This window comes from Lepeophtheirus salmonis, chromosome 4, assembly GCF_016086655.4.
Source record: "Lepeophtheirus salmonis chromosome 4, UVic_Lsal_1.4, whole genome shotgun sequence".
Classification (NCBI taxonomy): Eukaryota; Metazoa; Arthropoda; class Copepoda; order Siphonostomatoida; family Caligidae; genus Lepeophtheirus; species Lepeophtheirus salmonis.
This window is the reverse complement of record NC_052134.2, coordinates 11919861-11944012: the sequence shown is the minus strand read 5'-3', so window position 1 is coordinate 11944012 and position 24152 is coordinate 11919861. Positions and strand designations below refer to the sequence as shown.

Below are 24152 nucleotides of genomic sequence, written 5' to 3'. Positions count from 1 at the left end.
GTAAGGTGTTCAGGGAGGACCTGGGAATGAAGCTGTATCGTCCACAAAAGTGACAGCTTCTCATTGAAGTCACAAAGGCCATGAGGCTAACTCGGGAGATGGCGAATTTCCAGAATTTCAGAATTCTTGTAAGCACTTTTTAATCATTGTGACTAACGAGAAGATATTCATCGTGGAGAAGCCTCACAAGAATCACAACAACTGGATGCTGGCTTGGAACTTTGAGGATATTTCCTGAATGAATGTAACGTGTTCAGGGGCCAAAAGCCGGCCTTGATGATGGTCTGGGTGGGTTTTACCTTCTTCCCTAACGTTCAGTCCCGAGTTCCCAAGGTAAATAAGGTCAATTAACATGTCTATCTGGACATGTTACAATCCCAAGTACTTCCCTTGGTGCAGGAACAGCACTGGAAAGGGTTTTAATGCTTCTAGCAGGACAGATCTTCTTCACATACTGCAAAACCTGTGTAAGAGTGCGGTCAAACTACTTTTGAGTACTTTTCGAGCAAGGACCTGTGCCCCATCCCCTTAAAAAAGGCTTAATAAAAATGTCCTAATTTTGAAATATTTTTTTTGCGTTGACATGTCTCAAATCATGAGATTGGGGTTCCAACAAGGTATATATTTTTATTATTGTAATAATATATTAAATTTCGAAAATGTTCACTAAAATATTTCATTCTTATGCAAGTTTTGGGTAATGTAACTAGTGCCTTTCATTTTTTGATATAGCTGTATTATTACATTTTTGTAGCTACTGTTATTCACGTCATGGAAATGAAATATTCGTACATAGAGTCCTTACGCTAAACAATTGCAAAGGATTTTTTAAGCCAATATTTAGTTGACCAAAACAATGGAGAACATAGTTATTTATACATAAATCACGCCAGATCTTGTATGAAACCATACTATACTTCTATATCTTTGAAAACTTCCATATAGAGAAAGATAATCAATTATAAAATACAGTGAGGATCAAATATAGCAATCTTTGATGTGCCCACTATGTTGTTTATTATTAGTACAATTGGAATGGATTAGTCAAATTCTTTTACACACGTTCAGTCCTCACTTAAAAAAAAAGAATAATCCAGGATATTAAAAGGAAAAACAAAAGTGCGTCTTTTAAGCAATACAATTCATTTTATTAACTAAATCCTGTATAAAAAATTTCAAAAATAAGAATTAATCCTTAAAATGCTTTATCAAAATAAATAAATAATTTTTAAAAATTTAAAATTTTAGTTTTTAAGATTATACTAAAAATTATTGACAATCAGATGTATATTTAAGGGAATCAGAAAGATTTCTATAAATAAAGGGGTATATAATATTCCAGTTGAACAACGGAGGATTAAACAAGGTACTAACAACTATATTTCTATAGGAATAAGAACCAATAAACTATCTATTTTTTTTACTGCATTGTAATAAAAGACTTACTTTTATCCTTGATTGCTCCATAAAAAGTTCTTGTTCGTGCAAGTTAAAAGCATTGCAAGTTTTATTAAGCACTATATGCATACATGATATAATTGACTCGTGAGAAACTATTTTAAGAATAAATGTTTTCTATCTTTTCAGACGTCTTTGTACAACAACACAGACAATAAAATTATACATTTGATAAACACAAAACATTTCCGTTATTTACAAAAATGAGAGACATTTAATTAGACTAAAATAACTACATACAGGATGTAGAAAATATTTTTGCTATTTTTTGGTGCACTCTCATGTACAAATGTAGACAAGTAGGCAGATGATTTATTTTTTTGTTATTTAGTTTGTTTATTAGGGTGTTGTGTTATTTTTTTTTGAGCTAGGCAAACAATAGAGGTATCAAAATTTGCGTAATTATGCTCAAATTACGCAAATAGTAAAAAAGAAAAAACAATTGTGCTACATTTGGAGGGCTCTACCGCTCTTCAAAGTTTTGTAAGAATTTATGTCTTCATTGAAATAAACCATATGTCTAAAATAATAAAATAATGAATGTTGAAGGTTATTTTATAATTAAAACAATAATGGGTACTCGGTAGATCGTAAAACCTTGGCCTATGTCCATTTTTTTATAGGGAAGGTGGAGTAATTCAATATTTAGAAAACTATTTAGAGAGACTGTTACAATGGTTCATTTTTATGCTTCATGCAAATGAATTACCTCTTTGTAATTTATTTTTGAGTTTAAATGGTGGCACTTTGGGTCCTAAAGAATATTCCAGACCAATTGAAAAACGACTGGCTGGCTGTGAAAATGAAACTGTCGTTCCTTTTTTTACGGTGACAGGCCCTGCCTTGCTGAAGAATCTGCTTGTCAACTACATATTTAAAATCTACGCTCCAGTATGGTTCCTAATAAAGCATAAAAAGGTTCTAGAGATGGCTTTATAATAAATAAATTGAAATCTCAAGCAGAAGTTCCAAATTTTATCATCAGAAATGAGTTTAAATTCTGAGTTTCGTCATGGATTATAATCTCTAATTTACTCAAATTGTTGTTCTATATTTTGGATCATTGATTTTCATAATATTTCAATATTCATTTATGTATTATTTAAGGTACTCAGTTTAATTACGAAAAATTGTAAACTTTTACGAAAATTTGACAACCGGTAAAGCCTTTTCAATAATACAAAATTTTTGTATCATTGATTTCCATACCAAATAAAATTTAATAATAAATGTTATAATGAGGTCAAGGTCAACATTCAAGGTCAGGGTCATACCAAAAAATTATCATAAGCGGAGGTTTTGTGCTCTACCAAGTGCCCATTCTTGTTTTAATCAAAAACAAATTCTCAAAATTCATTTTAGGGATATGATTTAATTCTGTGAAGACGTACATTTTCTTTTGAAGTGCGGTAGAACCCTGCAAATGATGCAAAATTTTATTTTTTTACTATTTGCGTAATTTGTGTAAAATTACGCAAATTTTGGAAATTTTTGGGTTTGCATTGCTAAAAAAAATACATAAACGGAAGTACCTATTGTTTAAACCTGAGCGACAACATAGTAGTTGATCGACCTCTAGGATGAGCCTTGCATCGTCATGGTTGCCAAAGGGAGGCCTTACATGTGGCAGCAGGGCCAAGTTCTCTGCCATACCTCGAAAAAAAAGTTTTAAATGGCTCAAAAACAAAATTGATCACTTCATCTCGCCAAAATGCTGGCCTATAAACTCGCCGGGAATTTGATGTATTTTTTTGTGTGAGGCACGACAGACCAGTTGAAACCCTACAACACCAAAGACGAACTTATCATTTGGGTCCGACAGGAATTCCAAGATTAGCCAAGGGATCAAGTGGCGAACGCCTGCTCGCACTTTTGGGCTTGTATAGAGTCTCTAATTGAGGCTGAAGAGGATTTTAGTAATTAAAATCAATCAGAATTTCAGAATCTGGTTTTATTTTTTTTAATCTGATAACTGGTTTGATTGTAATTTGCATTTGAATCTGTGCTGCAAAAAATTGCAGCACAGAGAGCCAGCGCACTCTGTACATATAAGTTCTTCATAACGAAATCAAGTTATCAAATATTTAATTTATATATTATTTTTTATCATTTAAATTTTTTGCTATTGCATATTTAAATAGCTACATTATATTTTCCACAATATGTATAATAATAAATATAGAATAGAATATTTAAATATTTATTTAAAAAAACATATATACATGTAGTAAAGAAATATTTTTACTCCCTTGATACCAATTTTCATCGGTATTAGTCGGTGTTATTCCCACTTTGTGTTCTTTCATATTTCTAGATCTCAAGTTTCCCTATTTATTTTTCTATCATTTTAAATAGCAAATTCTGCAGTGATAGTTTATCCAGTATGTAGCTACGAAAAATACAAATGAGATAGGAAAAAAAAAGAAGGAAAAATATAAACACTTCGACTTGATATAAGACAACATGATACTTAGCATAGTGATAATTATATATCTACTGAATTTGGATTGTTGTACCATGGCAACTTCTTTATGTATAGCTAATTTCAAAATAATATCATCTTACTGTTTCAATGGTACGATAACATTCACTCCATATTCAATTAGTTTATTTTCATTAATGAGATAGTAAAATAACTCATTTGAATTCCAGAAGCGTAGTTTTTTATTAACCAATTATCATACAAATATCACACAATAAGTAGAAATGTACTTATACCAACATTTCAGCCAGTTCTTTATGAACAGTTCCACTTTCTTATTTATAATATGCATAAAGAAATTATATGTATAAATAAGAAAATAATGATTAATTGGGGCTTGACAACATAATACATCAATACATATCAATCATAATTATAATTTATTGGATATAATTTCATATTAAAATTATTTAAAAAGTTAGTTCGTTTCTGTGCTCATGAGTCAAGTTATTCATAGTTGGGTCATATATCAACCCATACTACTGAATATTCTTTTATTATTAATGGATCTACCTTCGTTTTGTTATGTAAGTCTGTTATAATTGCACTTATTATATTATAAAATAAAAATTAACCACAAAAATATAAGTAGGATCCCCCAGTCTTGAACCTAAATTAGTTTGTACCCATGATCCTCTCTTCCTTTTATTGATTGACCATTTAAAATATTTTTGTTTGTTTTCTTCTTAATAATGTACATTGTGAGGACTCAAAAATTAGAAAATTTTAAAAGCCGTTTCACTTCAACATATTTTTATTTTGTGCCATTTTATGGTAAAATTTTAAATCAAAAGTTGGTAATTTAACAATTTTCTACGCTTTTTATTCAATATGCCTCCCTCCATTCTGAATGATGGCTTTAATACGAGGACGAAAAGAAGCACAGCTGTACTTGATGAAGTCTAAGGAAAAGTTGTTCCACTTCTCCGTGATTACAGGCTTCAGGGCATCGACATTTGGGTAAGAAGTCTTATTTTTCTTGCCCAAACAGTAAAATCCAGGGGATCACGTCGGATGAGGACGAAGGCCAAAAAGTCTACCGGTCAGAAGGCAGCCATGTTCTCCCTGCAAAAATGTTGCACCTTTATGAATGTGTGTGCCGGGGCGCCGTCTTGAGTAAATACATAGTTGTCCCGGAGGAATGTGATCTTCAACCAAGGCAGGAAATAGTACCTGAAACCTTGTAGTAGACATCCTTGTTTATTTTCTCGTTAGCCTAGAAGATGTAGGGAGACATCTTGCTATAATTGGAAGCCACGACACTGAAGAAAATACCATGAGCTGGATGTTTGTTCCTGAAGTTTCCCTTCACCTAAGCTCCTGATTCAGCTAAGAAGAAATCATTTTCCTATTCCGAACAGCGTCCACTGAGAAGGTCTTCTTATCAGAGATCGATTTGTGCACGGAGAAGATCGCAAAACCATTGCTTTTTTCTTGTTGCTCGGCCATTTTTGAACGCACAATAACATAAAAAACTTCAAATGATAGTTTTTCATTATAGAAATTTCAATGTAGCAACATTAACGAGCGGGAAATATATAGAATGCTTAAAAATATTACACAATATAAATGATTTAATATATGAACTGTTCAACTGTTACCATGTAATTAAATACGTTTTATTTTTGGAACAATCTTTTTTTAATCAGTTCATTAACCCTGTTACAAAATGAATTTTCAATAACGGATGGTTAAATAGAAAAAGAATAATGATAACACCTTTATAAAATAAAATAAAAACATACTGTTCTATAATTATACAAGGTCTCACACTCGTCTTTGGCCATATTTTTTACATCTAAATTTGTATATGCACTCTTTTTTTTTTAATATGATACACTAAGTTATAGGTTTACAGATTAGTCTAAGAAAATGGGATCACTGGGAACTTTTAACTTCAACAAGATATAACTTATTTAGTATCACTAGAATTTGACCAAAATTATTATTTGACATAGATGTGCGTATGCATTTTTTTAATAATTAAAGCCGCCATTAGCGGCAATGATGGATTCCAGGCGGTGGTGGAAGTCCTGGACCCCCTACGGATGTATTCCTCTTTTATGGCATCCGAGTGCTGGCTGACAGCAGCTTTGAGTGCCTGGTTGTTTGGACACTGCAGGACTTCCCTTCGACATGCACACAAAAGGTGTAGTCAAGGGGGTTCACATCAGGGGCTTTCGAGGGGGGGGAGGACAAAAAAGAGTTCAAAAGAACTCAAACAATAATTCAATATAGTTTCGCAACCCTCCCAAAGCTCTTTCCGCCCACATTTTTGATAGCTCTCTGGATAATCTGACGTGAAACTCCAATATATATTGCATGAGCCCACATATACTTACAGGGAATCCGGAGCCAATAAGACCTTTTTGACAGAACTATTCTGACAGAAATGTTAACCAAAGGGTTTCGGTTTGCTGACAGCATTGCCGTTGCTTTTGGAGAAGCCCGAATGGAAATTTGTCGATCACGTTCAAGAATAATTTTCTTTATTTCTAAATAAGTTAAAAAGCTCATATTTGTTTTTTTTCTAACTAATTGCTGATTGCTTACTATATCGAGCTATAAATTAATTTCAATCACTTAACCTTAATTAATTATCAAATTAAGAAGTGTTCAGATTTTAATCCATTACCTTTTACACGGGCATTGTTACAAATAAGTCCTCCTCAAGAAACAGACATATTTTGTTATATTGATAATTATATCATTTTTATAAAATATCAGTTAAGATGAAATAAATTATTTGGTATTCTTACAATTTAAATTTTTTCCCTCGTCATTGTAAAAAAATGTTTAATTTTTTGAAAAAAGTAGTTATCTTAACTATAAAATTTTAAATTTAATTATAAAAATTATTATTTCAATTTAAAAAAATTAGATCCTTGTTTTTTTAAGTAATATATTAGAAGGATCTGAATATAAATATATCAACAAAAAAATAGACTAAATCAGATGGATAGTTGATAAACCAAACACACTCTAAGAAAAGACTATTGACCACATTTGTTGGTCAAATATCAAGAAGAGGAAAAATAGTTTATTGTTTGCTATACAAACAAAAATAAATAAAACCGTAGAATCCCCAAGAGGGAATCCTTACGAAAAAAAAGAATTCTTATTTTTGTAATTGGAAAAGAAGAATAAATATTTTTATAAAATGAGGTTTGGAGAAAAAAATATATATACCAGAATAAATTCTTTATAAACATATTCTTCAACAAAAAAAATCAATTTTTCATTGATATTGATTGAATAAAAAGTTAAAGTTCAGTCTTTTTAACATTATTTTTATTAATGATCGTCGGTCAAAAGCATTCATTATTGATTAGTAAAATAAAGTGTGGCATTATTGAGTACAAACAATTGTTGAGACTATATCCGAAACAGATTTTTTTTTCAGTTCGGTCTAAAGTGTTTTTTTTTCTTGACAGATTTGAATTTATATTAAAAGTGGAGTGCAATTTCAGACTGTTGACCAAAACTTAACCGTTTTCCAATGATTATTTTCGGCCTCATTATATAGAAGGCGTGTAAATTTGAAAATGGAATAAACCAATAAATTGTAATAGCAGTCAATATAGTTGCCGTACAAAATCAGCATTTAACATTTTACATTCTCAACAATAAAAGTTTTATATGACAGTATGTATAGTTGTAATAGCGTTAAAATGTCTAATTATGTGTTAAGAAACTACAATTTGAGGATAACATTGATTTTCTTTTATTATTTGAAGGAAACTGACGTAGAATTACATCAAATTGCTTGCAGTGAGAATACTCTTGGTAAATCATTGTGCTTTGAGTGGTTTAAAAATTCAAGAGTGGACATTTTGACATGAGAAACGAAAAATATGAAAAACCACTTAAAAGTTTAAAAACTGCTATAGGTAACTAATCCTTAGTAAAACCAATAATACTTAAATTTATTTTCAACAAATTAATTACGACAGAGTTTTGTGTAAACAAAAGGATTTTGCTTCATACTAATAAATTATCACCCTCAGAAAAACTGATAAAGGAAAACGATTAGGACGTTTGGTTGGGAAATGTTTTCGTAGCGGCTTACATGCTAGACTTGGGTTCGTCCTATTACCATCTGTTTCCATCAATGGGACATGCAATTGCCCAGTGGCCCTTTACTGGCTTATGGCTTTTTTTTAAATTTATGAGTAACAATTTTTGATGTGGTATCTACAAGTTGTCAAACAATTGGGAGAAAATGTATAGCTAGCAATACACAATGCATTGACTAAAATAATCTTTATAATTTTCATGCAATAAATGTGTATTTTCAATTAAAAATTCCAGCTTCAAGTTTGTATACCTGGTAGATTGGTTTTATCATTGGGAGTCAATCTAAGGACCGATTTTCTCATATATATATACTGTATGCGTTATCAGTCCTTGTAAACTTTTTATATGATAATAACGTTTAAATTTCGCGAAAATTTCATAAAAAGGGAGAATTAGCACAAAACCGGTTTCCTTTTAGGTGTTTATTTAATCAATACTTTTCCAGCTAATAATTATGAAGTCACATATAATTATATTTGCTCAATAACAATCTTTTAAGAGATATAATATCAATTATATAGTCACATACGATATATTGAATCATTTTTCAATATCTTTCAATATTTGTACAGAATTTTGGGCGAGTAAAGTATTAATATATTATTATAATATCATTCAATATCTAAATATCATACCATGATACAATACACGTATTGTTACAGACCTTGTAACTACTACAAAAAACTGCCCCCTTTAATTATTGTATTATTTTAATTTATTCATGAAGGAATAAAAAACATAAATATTCAATTTGGTCTGACCTTTGTACTTTATATATCAAAACCTATCAAAAGTTATCAAAGTACTTTCTCTTAGAGGAGAGTTTGTATAGCTTTATTCTCTGGTTGTTTTCCATCCATTTTTATAAAAACTATAATTTGTCATATTTAAAGAAAAAAGAGACAGAAAAATATTAACATTTGACAAAAGTTTAAATATTAAGTTTTTTATTGATTCTAATTTAGCTTATTATAGAGACACAATTAAACAACATCAAAAATACTTTATTTAAAATTTGAACTTTAAAGGTTAAACTTGATTTTGTATGAAAATTTAAGTTTCAGTGAGTTATTTTTGTAAAATTACGAAATTAGTCATTTATTTCCTAAATAAATATCTTAATTAATAGGTAAACGGTTACATATAAATAAAATAAAAAATCAATTTCTCCGCCTTTTCACCTTTTTCGTAGTGGTACTGATGAATAAATCGATTTTTCTCTTTTTTTTTCCTTTCATTTTTAAACACTATGAAACACAATTATTATGAGAGAGGCTGATTTTTGGCTAATTTAGCCGAATTACCTTTTTTTAGAAAATAAATCAAGAAAAGTTTTTTTTGTCTCTGTTTTCACATTATTTTCCCGCAGTTTGATAAATTTGTTCTAGTCCAAAACAATATTTCCTTGAATTGGGAGTGAGCTACAGGTTCCAATGCAGACACTCCTAAATTATCTGAGAATGTTTGTTTATAAATAGTTAGAATTACATCTTCATAATGTTAAATAAATTCTAGTGTTACATATAATATTAAGATGTATCGGCCAGTGAAATGATCTTATCTCGGGAGTATACTTTAAATTGTACTGGCAATAAGATACATATTTAAAGGAAAAAGAAACATATTTTATATATCAAAGGGTGTATAATATCCCAGTTCACAAATGAAGGGTTAAATTAATAATGATGGGAGGATAATAAAGGTAGTTCATTGATTTTATTCTCGGTTGATCAACGGCGTCTGCAGTTAAAGAAAAGAGTATATATATCGAACACTTCCTGTTAATATGTGAATACATAAGACAAGAAAGGAACTTTGAAAAGTCGTATTTTCTGCATAAATTATTTTTTTAGATTTTGTCATTTTTAAAAACTTCAACTTATCGTCTTAAACTATCCAAAAGCTCATTATCGAAATCTATCTCTAAAATTTTGAATTTTCACATCAAAATAGGATGATAATTATGCTCTTTTGTTTCAAACAGCTCATTATATAAGACATTTACTATCGTTATTATGCCTTTACATCCTTTTGTGATAATACTGATTCATAAAAACTCATTTTTCTCAGAAGCGTTTTTTCACAGTTTATCTTTCATGTTTAGGTTACTATTTCTCAGCATCCACTGGTCCAAATAACTCAAATTTTTTGCCAGTTTATAGTGCAAACATTGTTCTAGGTGTCATTAATTGATACTGAAGTCTAAGTAGTATTACTAAGCACTTCTAATGATGTCAGATGCTAGGCTAAATTTGACATTTTTGTACTTCCGACGGTCAAAATCCTCCTATGGAGTCAATTTGTATGAACAACTGGAAATTGGTAGTTTAGCATCATAGTTTGACCTGAAGTCTGAGCCTGTGTAATTGTGAGAAGTTATAGTTCCTCAATACTTAGTGATTTGGTTTCAAACATGTATCATCCAAAGGACACTTGTCAAACGGTGGCCATTTTGAATATTAAATTTGTAATTATCCTAAATATTATGGATTATAAAATCACATGATTATGACTCAACATGAACTCTCCTCAACTTATGCTGAATTTATTAATGATATTCAATGTCTGAGAGCGTGGTGGCATCTCGAAAATGCCTATGTTTATCTCTTTCTATGTGTCCATACTTGTATTAAGGATCCACATCGGAAATCAATACAATGAAAATTTATCAACATTGCCCAATAATAATATATTTGTCAATGTATGGGTAAACTTAAAGTTCTTTGAAATCAATTCACATAAAATAAAGTTTATCTATTTAATTTGATGTATTCTTTCCGTAAAGTCCTTTTTGAGTGTATTTTGTAAAGATAATTGATCTACGAAAGGAATAAAATCTCAAGTATAATTTTTAACAACAAGCACTAAAGCTCATATATTAGGTTAAGTAAAAAGTTCTGAGACTATTTCTCTAGATGTTTTATGTGAACTTTATCTCAATTAATAGATTACATCCAAAAAAAAAAGCTCTGAGTATACTTAAAATTTAAGCGTAACTTAAAAAATATTCATTTATTGTTTTGTGTATATTGACGCCAATAATGTAAGTAAAAAAAAAGAAAAATCGATTCATTCTTCAGTATCACTACAAAAGAGGTAAAAAGGTGAAACAATTGATTTTTTTATTTATATCAATTTTTTAAACTACATATATGTCCTAATAACATAAGTCAATGTTTAAGAGCTTTCCATATTTTCAAATAATTATTTTAAATCATTAGGTTTATAACAAAAATAACCCATAAATAAGTTCAAATATAAATAATACAGATTTGTTTGATAAATTTATACAATAACATTGCAGGATTGTGGAGCTAAAAAATTATATATAGTCTGAGTCATAGAATTAAAAGTTGTCGAAATTAGACTTCAATTCATAAATGTACATTATCCCATAATTTAAAACTCAATTTTATTAAATTTATGTATAAATTATATTTCTCACTTGATTTTCTTTATAAATTTAAAATGTAAAAAAATAATTAATAGAAAAAAAGTTTTGCAACATTATCAGTCATTCATAAATCAATAACATGGGGTCGGGGTTGAAGTAGTGAAATGAAGTATTTTGTATTAAAGCTGCAAAAATATCTAAATTTCTATTTTTCAATGGAAAATAAATGAAGAACAAGAGTAGGATGTCTCCGAAAAAATAAAAATGGATATAAAGTGAATTAATATAAGATACTTTTATTATGCTTACGTTCCGGTGCTTTTTTTTTTTGTCAGTTGAGACGTTATACAGGATTAGGGGCAATATACTCTGTAGTTTTTATCGTACGTACTACATATGTAGTAAATAATTTCTTTTCTTTTGTCAAGTGTTTTTTCTTTGAATATCTGGTTGCAATTTTGCATTTACTTATTTATATATGTTTGTCTTGCGGTTCTGAGCCTGGTAGATAAATGTCCCTGTTTGGTAATATTTTTAAAATTAACAACATCTGGAAAATGATTCTTGGCTAAATTCAAGGAGTGTTACCTAGAAATAAAGGGTATAATTTTGCTAATATAATCATATATTCAAAAATATTAAAGACTATCTCAGGAAAGAGAAGCTTGTCACAACTCAGGTTTGAAAATTTATTTACAATATTTAATTCTGCCTATTCTAATTTTCATATGGAATTATGGAATTTTTTATTTATGCAGAAGGATAAAAACTAATAAATCCAGGCCCATCTTTTTTCTTTATCTTTTAATAATTCAGGAAGCTGAAAACAATTAAATAAATAAAAGATTTTTTCCCCCATAAAACTACTGCATAATTTACAATTGGAATTGGATTTCCAAGTTCATAATAAAGTATTTTGTTAGTTCCCTTAATGTTAGACAAAACCTTTTAATTTATCTTCCTAACTAATTCAGCAACAAATACTTTAAGAATAATGCTCATTTTTCTCAAGAACCGCCTTGAAATTTTCACAATATCCTTTTTTAAGAACAGTTATCTCTCAGTTTATAATTTATGAGTCCTTTGCCAAAAGCAATATACAAAATATCTATCTAAATATACCTATCTATGCCTATATAGCTTTTCGCATTTGAACAACAAAGCGTTATATTGTTTTCATTGATTATGTCAATATATATAAAAATTTATTTATATCCCCTTCAAGAGATATACATAGGTAGACTCAATTTGTCAAAAATATATGTTTTATGTTCAATACAGAATGAGTTTTCTTTTTTGTTCTCCTTCTACTTAATTTATCCCTTAAAGAACACAAATTCAAATAAGAAGCATAAGTAAGTAATGATTTATAATATAAATTGGGGAGTGAGATGGATATACTACAAGATGCAATCATAAAATATATTTAAGATTACATATTGTGTTACTTATTTAATGTACCAATTCATTAATAATCAACATAGAGTATCATTATTGGAATAAGAAAATATAACAATAAATGTTGTTAAATTAGATTCATTAATATACTTTGGTATTTTATATTAACATTATTAGTCTGAAAATGGAAAGAAAAGGTAATGATTGTCAGGCTTATGAATTAGTGCTATCTAAATATCTATGGGATGCAATATTACATATGTTGCCTGTCAACACAAAAGCAAGCTAGAAGGATTATTTTTTGAGTAGGATTATATTTGTATTCTTTGACGAAGTATTGTACAGGGTACAGCAACTTAACTTTCTTTTTCCAAAAGGCAATAAAACAAGAATTATGAAAATAGTTTTTGTATTTTATAAATTGAAGCAATTAACTGATTTTCATAAATTGCATCGTAAAACTAGTTTGTATAAAATATTATATCAAACCCTATTTTGGCAATATATATTTTCGACAGTAAATGCTCGTTCCTCATTATTCAAACCTATGATGGAGACTGACTGTATTTTCAAGGAAACTTTAGAATTTCGCCTATATAAACAAAACCACGCCCACGCCGCTATTACTTCTACAGGCTGATTGTCAAGCATGATAAAACAGGAAGTTATGTTGCTGCATCCTCTTTATCTCCATCAACAAATTATTTTTATATCTATCAGAAGTGCCGCTATATCAGCCAAATATATGCCAAAAGCAGTTCTCGGAAAATTCCCCTTGAGAACATTACTAGTGTGGAAAATTACCATTGGGAAAATTTCCGGTCATGTAATAAAAAAATACAAATGCTTTGGCCCAAATGAGAATGGCAGTGACATCAAACAGGTTAAACTCCACTGTTGTCATGAATTTTAGGCCCCGTATGTTGTACACAGGTTAATCTTTGTATAGTTTATAGTAGGTTGGCCAGATGTCCCGATTTTACAGTGAGTGTCCCACTTAAAAATATCATACTACATAAATAACATATAATAATTTTCTTTGTTAGCTGCGTAGAAAATTTAATTTTGAATTTTTGATCCCATTGGCTCGGGGATCATTTGGAAGTATTAAGGGGGGAGGGTGGATTGTGTTGTTAAGTGGGGGTAATAGTTTTTAACCTATTTGAGGCTATGTTCTTTAACAAAATGTTTTGGGACTAGGTCTTCTGATTTTGTTAGCAAATGACAGGAAATTTTACCAATGACAATTTTCTATGGGGCAATTTTCCAAGTCAAAATCAATGTGACATAAATCACGCAAATCAAAATAATGTATTCCAATTAATTCTAAAAACCCTATAATTGGCTGAAATAATAGAATATAATAATAATTAATTTATAAAAAATAAATTTTTATGTTCTCCTTTTTTTGATTTTGGTTCAAAATTGTTTTTATGCTGACTCAACACCTATTTATTTACGTATCATATATGCAATAGCTATTCACACATGTTGTGCTAGAGGTGATTTTTATTCATTAAATAATAGTATGTGCAACTTTCCAAAAGATGCATTGTCCCGGTAATCAATCGGGATTGTGTAATCCATATATTTTAGAGTAGGTAGATTTGATTGTCTTTTTTAAGTATTGAATATTAGGACGGTTGTTTTTCAACTTTTTTCAAACTTCAAATACGGCTAGTTCGGAATAGTTGTTATATGATGAAAAATTAACCTTTGCAAAATGTCATATTCTTACAATGCTTCACATTTAGTTCAAATTTTAAAAGGAGACAAAAATACTTTATTTACTGAATCAAGATTAAAATGCAGTATTCCTTATTTTTTTAATAAATGATTTAATAATGATTGGTATTATTTTAATCTATAAAAACATTGATATATGTATATATTTTTTTAATCTGCTCTATGGAGGAAAAAGAGAGAATACTAAAAAAAAAAATTGATCTTTCAATTCTGAAAATGTAAAAAAATGATGTGAACTAAACGCGGATCATTAAAATTTTCCTAACTTTATTTATCGTAATTTTGTTTTGTACGATAGTTTAAGAAAAAAACATCTTTGTAATTTTAATAGGTTAAAAAAACGTTTATCAAAAATAACCAATGTTAAATAACTGAAAATGTATTAATAGTATCTATATTTACACATAAAGAGTACATGTCTTGTTTTATAATGTGATCGTGATGTGCGACCTAAAGATGACCTTGTAGAAGATTGCAATTTTGCATAGGTAATTTTCATTCAAATTCACAACTTTTCTGTAATAACCATTATCTAAATTTAAAAAAAGTTTAAAAAATAAAACTCTTCTAGAATGTACTTTAAATATAAATCTATTTTTACTAAAAAGATGAAGAAGAATGGATTGAGTATGTAAATAAGAGTGAAGTAAAGTGACGTCTAAAGTTGTATTCTATTAATGCAAAAAATGAAACCTAAGGAAACATATTAATCAAGTAGCATGTACCGGAACTTCTAGGCTTTCCTCTTTGCAATGAACGGTGGTATTACGTATCCAACGCTGTCTTCGTAATTTAGATGAACATGGTGATGTTGGACTGGATATAATTATATTCTACAAACGTGAAAGCGTGACAAAGAGTAGAAGAAGATTTATATAATAAAGTTATGATACCTCTACAATTAATTATATTAATTTACACACATAGTAATGGACAAACCAATGTAGCTCCTTCAAATGTACTATTCATAATATATATATATCTATCTAAATAATATTTTATTCAAAAAAATAAAAATAGAGCATCCGCATAAATGTGTATCCCTATCTTATTTAAATATCTATTGTAGGATGAGAATAAAATATATTCTTTATAATTATAAACTTAACATTTCTTTGCTAAAAAATGAGAATCAATTATTCATTACATATTAAAATATCGTTGTATTTTCCTCTTCTGTTCAAAAAACAAAAAAAAAAAGAAAACTTACTTGAGAGATAAAACGGAACAAAAATTTAAAAAATATGGTATATAGCGTCAGTTAATTTAATATTATTTTTTTGACTAGGTGAAACCGTTTTTTGTTGCAAGATATCACTTTTTAAATACAAAAAAAAAAGTGGTTGTTTTATCAGATTTTCAGCTTAGCGTGTAAGAGTTTGAGAAAAGTTTGTTAGTCTTTTTTCTTTCTTTCGTAAAAAGGTATAGACCATTTCGAATTTAACAAAATATCAAATCTTTTAATTAAAAATATTACATCCACAGTGAATTTATGTTATGTTATATTTTTGCCTCTGATTTTTTGTTAGTTATTTTGTTGCTGTTTTTTCTTTGACAGTCAGCAGGATTACGGCAAAAGTTGAAAATAGTTTTTTATCAAACTTGGGACGAAGATTTGATACGGATACAGTAAAATCTATTACATTTTGAGAGGTCATAGTAACACAAAACGTACACGAGAATGATTACTTGGTAAAAGCAAAACCTACGCCTAAAATCAAAATGACGGTTTGTTGGGAATTTTTTAGATTATGGATTAACTCTACATTTGAGCTTCACCTATCGAAATTGAATGGTGTCTTACTCTGACTATGTACAATGTTTATACTATGTTGGATCAAAATCGAACCGTGGGGTCAACATTGATTTTTTTTTGTGAAGATGTTAAAGGGATAATCTTTGTATCATACTTAATCAAAATCTATTTTTAATTTTTGAAATAATCCTGTTCACCAACAAATAGACAAATATTTGTAAAAACTAAAAATCCATAATCGAGATAATTTTGAAATAAATTGAAATAAACATTATTTAATTTCATTTTAGCTGAAGGTTTTGTACTCTACCAAGTGCTTATTCTACAGGATTAGGCAGCAAAACGTGGACTGTTATTAAATGTAAATTTTCTTATAGATATAGGAAGCTTAAGCTTTCTTATCTTCTGGTTTACCATTCTTTTGTTTATAAAGAATCTGTAATGAGCATTTTGTCATCTTGTTATGATGATTCAGCAAAAAGCAAAACGTAGCGTAGCTAAGATATCCTACATCCTGAAGTTCAGGTAGCAATGATTATCAATATTGTAAAGTGCTACAGCAGCCTGATTTTGAATGTGGCCAAGATGAAGAGTTATAGAGAAGACCTCTACCGGAAAGTAGGAACTGGAGGGTACAGTTTAAAGAGAGATCCAGAGTTCCTGTCTAGTCTGAGGAAAAAGATCAAGAAGGATCCTATTATGTTGATGAATCGTCGCACCATTTACTTCTTCATGGCTGCGAGGAACATCAGGAGAGCCGTCAGGGGAAGCTCTGGACCGTCCTTATACACGAGATCCCAATCTACCTTGTAACAGAGGTCATACCGGCAGGAAGCTCGACAGTCGATGTTTTGCTGCCAAAACTCTGTAGTTTCACTTTTTTTTTTAAAGAAAATATATTTATAGTTTTTTACACGACCTTTATGTAAAGCATAATAAAAAAAAATAATAAATTGCCGTCAATACCATACTCCTATTAAAACAAATGACTTTGAATTTTCCTACGCCATTTTTTCTTCCTTGGAGAGAATTCACCTTGTTTATACAATTGAAAAAGTGAATTTATGGAGGTAGCACAATTAAGTATAAATGAATACCTCCACGTGTAGCCATCTACATTGGGACGAATCTTGATAACGTGGTATTTGTTTTACAACTTAATTTATAGCTTCGGAACACGAAATTGCAGATCTACTTTGTATTTGTTAAGCGAAAACGTTAATTATAGTCATATGAGCTTTGGAAAGTACCATTTTTTTAACATATCACCTTTTTTTTATAAAATTACATTTTTCTTAAAGTGTGTTTAATAAAAAATAAAACCATTGCATAAACATTTTCTTTCGTTGTTTTAATTAAAGATACTCGTATTTTTCTATTGTAAGATGACTTTGCATGGAATTCCTATATAAAAAAATCCTACTCCTTGATGAAGGAAATTAGGGAGGCCTTTTTAGTCTGAGCGCGTAGGTTGGTCCTGGCCTCCAACACGCCCCAGAAGAAACAGTCCAGGGGAATCAAGTCTGGTGAGTTAGGAGTCCTTCAGCCCTTGAATTGACCTACCAGAGACATAGCAGTGCACATTGCCCTGCTGTCACAACCACGGCATTCGTCATAATTGACATGACAGGATCATATACTCCAACATGGCAAAGGAGGGGGGATTCCTGGAATTTCTCCTGTCCTCCAATGCGATGGATATCATCTGAATGATGGCTCTTGGTTCGTTCTTCTCTTCCAGCCTCTTCCTCAGGATCTCCACAGTTCTTAAGTCGTTTCGGAGCATATCGTCAATCTCACAATTGCTTGCATTGCCACTAATACCATGATGACGTTGCATCACTTTTCCTGAATTCAATAGGACACAGATTATCGTATGCTATTCCTATGCCGGCAGCTTATTTCCTGATTCTTGTATTGGTATACTGGTAAGTTGATATATAATATCGTTTTTGAGTTTTGAGCGTTTCTGTTAGGCGAATATTTGAAGTCTACACCCTGTATTTTTACTAATATCTTCATAAAGTAGTATTTTTTATCTACATAAGTCGCATCCATACATTTATATTTATAAGCTAATAGGATATGTTAAAGATTATTTTATATCAATGTGTGTACATATATATGAATAAATGGCATCGTGTAGAAGGTGCTACATTAATTAAGTTATTCAATCAAAGAAAAGTCAGTTAAAAATGAAACTCTAGGAACTTACCGTTTTATGTTGCGACACCAAAGATTTCTCATCCAAGGAAACAAACGAACTCTTCACATTCTTATCATCGTTGTTACTATTACTCCCATTTGAGACCTATAACGATGGAAAATAATAAATTTAAATCTATGAAGATAGGAATTGCCTTTATCTTGTTTTAAAAGGGTTAAAAGGGTTGATTTAGTGTGCTGTAGGAGTAAAATATAATGTGTATTATACAGGAGATCCCCAATTATCATAGTGTTTGTGTACAAGGCAAAAAACCGTGTTATTTAAAAAGCGCTTTACTCAGGGACTTTTTTATTTCTAAACCTCTTAAAATGGGAGAAATTATTTTTCAAAAACCAATTATTACTATTTTTCCATTAGACATTTAAGTCTTTATAAATATTTTAAAATAATGTATTCCAGACACAATAATTGTAAAATAATTATACTATCAGATATTTATTTGATTTTTCATCCGGTCATTTCAATACTATAAAATTAAAATAATAGCAACCAAACCAATATTTATTCAGCAATAGTATATTGGTATAATAAGCTAACCAAAAAATTTAAGACTAGGTTTCAAATCAAATATTTACTTCAATTTAATATGAACGAACTCATCAACAACTACAAAAACTATTGTTTACTGGTTTAAATATATATTTTTTTATAATTTATGAACATATTAAAGAAATCGTGATGTAACGGAAATATACATTTCTCTTCGGGGAATAATTTCAAATCATCTGCTTTATATTGAACCATGTTATGGAGGGACCCCCTGTATATGTATATGATTTGTCAAGATATGTCGTTTTAGGAAGGAATAAAAGCATGGGATGGGATATAGAAACTTTTTACATTTAAGAAACATTTTTAGAGTGTTCTAGAAACGATTTCGATGGAAGAAATGTAACTACTAGGTAGCTTAGATGCATTGTTTGTTAGAAAAGAAGGAAAAAGGTTTTTAAAAAGATGATTAAAAATATTACACAGTCCTTTCTTATTTGAAGAATAACTGCAAACAATTTCGACCTCATCCATCTCAATTCCTTGGAGATGTAAATGTCTTCTATTTTGAATGAAACTTTGCGTGTGTTGAGTGATCAATATGAAAAATACTTTTTGTTTGATCATTTGTTTTTTTATAAGGACAATTTCAAATTATTAAAAAAATGCCCACCGTAATTGGTTAAACCTCACATGATGGATATCTAACATCCATCCATGCTCTAACAATTATTTTCTAGCCATTATTACAACATGTTTCAATTTGAGGAAATGATGAATCAGCACGAATCTTTTAATACAATGACAGTCAGCTTTCTACATGGTACAAATGTACCATTTCTACGTAATATAACATTTCATGAACACAAATGAAAGGAGATTTGAATCATGTCAGTAATTTAATAATACAAAGTTTAAAAATGTTTCTTGTGTTAAAAAGTGAAGAATTTTTAGGTATGAGCCTATTAAATTATATATATTTTAGATAAAAATGAAATGTTCACTTCAAAATATTCAAAATAAATTAAATAACGCAATTTATAATATAAATTATATTAGGTACTTTCGCCTTAAACTATTTTTTCCTCAGAACATTGTCTCTTAATCCATTTCGCCTAATAGGCGTTAGGCCTCAAGAATATTTTGCCTTAAGATATAAAGAAAGAATGATATAATTATATTAAAAATTTAAATACATCTCTATATTCGAAACCACACTATCTAATGAGTTCTAACCAAAGACAAAATAGTAGATAAATCCCTATAATAAAAAAATAATCAAACATGACTACTATTCTAACGGAGAAAGTGATTTTCACTATTCCTTTACTAATTAGCGTAAGAGATGATGTTTTGTTTATGTTAAAAAACACATGGGATTATCAAAAATAATTAAATGTGGAAATAGCATTACTCCTTACTATTTAACAAATTTTATAGTAATATAAATTATGTATTTATATTTAAAAAAATCAAAGGGAACATCAAATTTAAGCAAAACTGTACTTTAACGACGTATTAAAATGATTTAAATATATAATTTTAAGGCAAAATGGTTTAAGGAAAAATGTCTGAGTCAAAATAATTTAAGGCAAAAGATAGGGAATCATAATAAATAACTATTTTAAATAACCTAACGATATTTCATGTATTATTCTCCTAAAGTTAGTATTTCTCATAAAAAAATGTTGCTGTACAGCGCATTTTTATTTGTTCTTTTCAAATGAAATAAAATGTTAAATTCAAAGTATGTGCTTCACCTCTAAAAAATAGTAGATTTCAAAACTTTAGTAGCAAATTTTAGATACGAAGCAGTTAAATGAAGATGACACTTTGCTGATCTCTGCAGGGGGTAATATCTTTTACTATTTATAATGGATCTTTGTCCCATATAATGAAAATTTAGAGAGTTTTCGTTAAAGACAATCATTTTTAGCTCTTTAGTTATTTTGGTATATTCCCTTGGGATGTTTCTTTTGCATTTTCGGCGGGGTAACTTAATATTTGTATTGGAATGTAAGACAGGTGATTTACTAGATATTATTTTTTTGCTCAGCTTTGCAGTCTATGGATACTCTCTAATTATTGTATTGTTGAAATAATCTGTACCAAACATCAAAATTTATAGATGTCTCAGTGTGGACTTTCCTTCATTGCAACTAAGGCTTGGACGGGAGGTCCATCATAAAAATCTTTTGATAATTTTTGGTAATATGGCCCACAAATTTTGAAAAAAAAACCAATTTTAAGAATCTGTCTAATTTACAGACAACCCCGCTATGAATCACCCATGAATCCAATTTGAGACCCTAAATAAATGATAGGTATGGCAAAAATCAATATTCGCTTGTTTCTTTCACAAATAATTGAACTGAAATTCAAAGCTCAATCTTTTTATATATAAAAACCAAAGAGAAATATATTTGAAAACAAAATTAATGAAATAAATATATATTTTGCGAATATATTTATATTTTTTGAGATAAAAAACTTAACTTTTTACACTTCCATCATGTTATACTAATCAGTATTTTCAATATTTTTGATTTTTTTGAATATTTAAACACATTTTGAATAGCATTGATTGTAATATTCCTATTCCCTTTTATTGGAAATTATATTTTGTTAAGCAATTCATTATATAATATACTATGTTCTACATACAGAAGCGCCTCTCTACAATCTTTGCTGCTCCATTCCCTCTTTTCACTATTTCTTAGAACATCATTTCAAAAAATAATATATATTTTATAACTATACTCATCTCTTAATGTACTTATTCTCTCAAAGTTCATTTACAATAAGGAAATGTTATTTTCATATATGTTAGTACAATAACAATTTGGAACACAATTAAGTATAAAAGAAAAATCCCCATCTATGTTAAATATCATTTAGAGAATGAGGATTACAAAACAATGTGTTATAATTTTATAACAATTTTATCCGTGTTTATATATATGCGGTTTAATTTAAAATGACAGCTGAAAGCAGAATAAATAAGTTTTATTTTTATCTCATATCTCTATGTGTAAAAACGTCTCAGGAATATATATATATAAAAAAAAGCAAAATGTGTGCAATTTCCTCTTCGCCGGTGTCAGTACATGCAAGGCTTCAAAGATTGTCATCTCCACACAGCTAAAAAGAACAAAATAAAAAATTCCAGGAACAATATGACTGATTTATGGGCTGCCTCCAACGGTTCTTCACCAGCCCTTACTTCAACATCCTAAACTTTGGATGTGTTGGAGAAGAATGTCTGCCGCACCTCTCATCCAGATGTAGATTCGCTTTAAGCTACCATTATTACAGCATGTTACGCCATGGACCTCGTCTTCATCTTCAATAGCTGAAAATATGTTCGCCGGTGCGTCAAGGCTGTTATTTCTTATGAAGGCAGACATAATCATTAGAAAGTATTAGATAAATAAAGTACTTTAATAAATTGGGTTTGAGTTGTGTTTTCTTGATTCTATGAAAATAACTTTTTTTGGCTTTGTAACTTAGTCGTACTACTTTAAGTTTTGAGTCCCCCCCCCACCACTTGATACACATACAGTACAATAATAAATATATATATATTGGATCAATTTTAGGCTTTTCAATCCAACTTCTGGGATTATATTAATGTTAGTTACAGTTTGAAACCTATAATTTTATAAGAATCCATTTGTCACCGATATGGCCACTCAAATAAAATCGGTTTATTACTATTTTATTTGGACAATGAATTTTTGCAGCTTTAAATACAATTTATTACATCTTTAAAAAATTAGTAAGACTAATTTGTTTTAGAAATGCGATAATTTATTGAAGAATACAAATATAATCCAGAGACTAAATTGTGAAGACAATAATTTTAGCTTGCTTTTGTGATGACAGATCCTAACTATATTGTGTAGAAATTGCATCTCAAAATATGAGTGAATAATTAACAATACATCATATGAAAAGAATGCGAAGACTGAATATCCGACTGATGGTATAAATATTTTTTATGTAATTTTTGGCTTCTTTAATAAAAATTAATTATTAATAGTTCCTCATTTTGTGCTACATTATAAGGCTCCAGGACCCACTGTTATGTCTTTATAGACTCATTTAGTAGTTATTAGTAAAAAATAACTAATATTTTTATTACATAATGCATTATGAGAAGTATAAACTGTATTTTGTACAAACTACAATTTGTACAAAATATATATATAAAATCATTTTAGGCTTTTCTATTGATAGGCTTCAAATAAAGCTCAAGATAAAATAACAAAAATATATATTATAATCAATAATATTTCTCCTATTTTACTTTTATTTTGCTTGTGAGACAATATGGCGAGAAGGAAACATCTTTAAGCATTATTTTTTTATATAATGTTGGTTTGACTGTTATATTAAGGACGTCAGTTTCAAAGGCATTTTTGGTCATAATGGAATGTTATTCTGCTAAGAAGCAAACTACAAAAAAAAAAAAAAGAATATAATAATACATTATTTATAAAAAGACGAGTATAACTCTTTCACATATAAAGATAAATACAGTGTGGTACGTTGAAATTTGAACACTTTCTAATTCAATCCTTAATGAAGGTTGATTTAAATTGATTCATATTTTAATATTTTAAATCATATACAGTTAATGACAAAACTAAACCAATATGACTTCTCTCGTTTACGCACAAGTCGAGAAAATCACATTTGAAAATTAATGACAAATTTCCATTTGTGTATTCCAATCAGTGGGATGTCTCCAGCACAACCGTCTACGGCATCAGCATGTATGAAACGTTGGAAACGAGGAAAGGGCTATTTTAAACAGGCAAAACTTGACCTGTAGAAGTGAAAGAAAATATCCCAAAATAATCCCCTCAAGTCCATGAGGACCAATGTAATATACATCTGTGTTTCAAGCTAGATTGCCCAGACAGCTATCAAAAAATTGGGTGGAAGGAACCTTGTCAGGTTGAAGAAACCGCTTTAGACACTCATAATAAAATAACCCATCTTCTCCGTCTTCAGACTTTTTGTAATAATTCTTTTGAATTCTTTCTTCAGTGTCCGTCATCAAAACACCGAGGCCCTCAAAGCCACATTCAGCTGATACTGGGACGCCAAAGTAGAGGAC

The 24152-nt window shown here is 29.4% G+C and overlaps 1 protein-coding gene across 15 annotated transcripts in view; it reads right to left on the bottom strand.

Moving 5' to 3' along the window:
- Positions 1 to 24152, bottom strand: part of SK (small conductance calcium-activated potassium channel) — a 456472-nt gene that overhangs the window by 222483 nt on the left and 209837 nt on the right. For 9 of the 15 annotated variants that reach the window (XM_071887626.1, XM_071887624.1, XM_040711116.2 and 6 more), the window contains one exon: positions 18527 to 18622. In XM_071887626.1, the coding sequence (XP_071743727.1) occupies positions 18527 to 18622 (96 nt within the window). Of the gene's footprint in view, positions 1 to 15280; positions 15389 to 18526; positions 18623 to 24152 lie in introns of all 15 variants that reach the window. The other 6 variants (XM_040711114.2, XM_040711113.2, XM_071887623.1 and 3 more) reach the window with 1 other exon arrangement.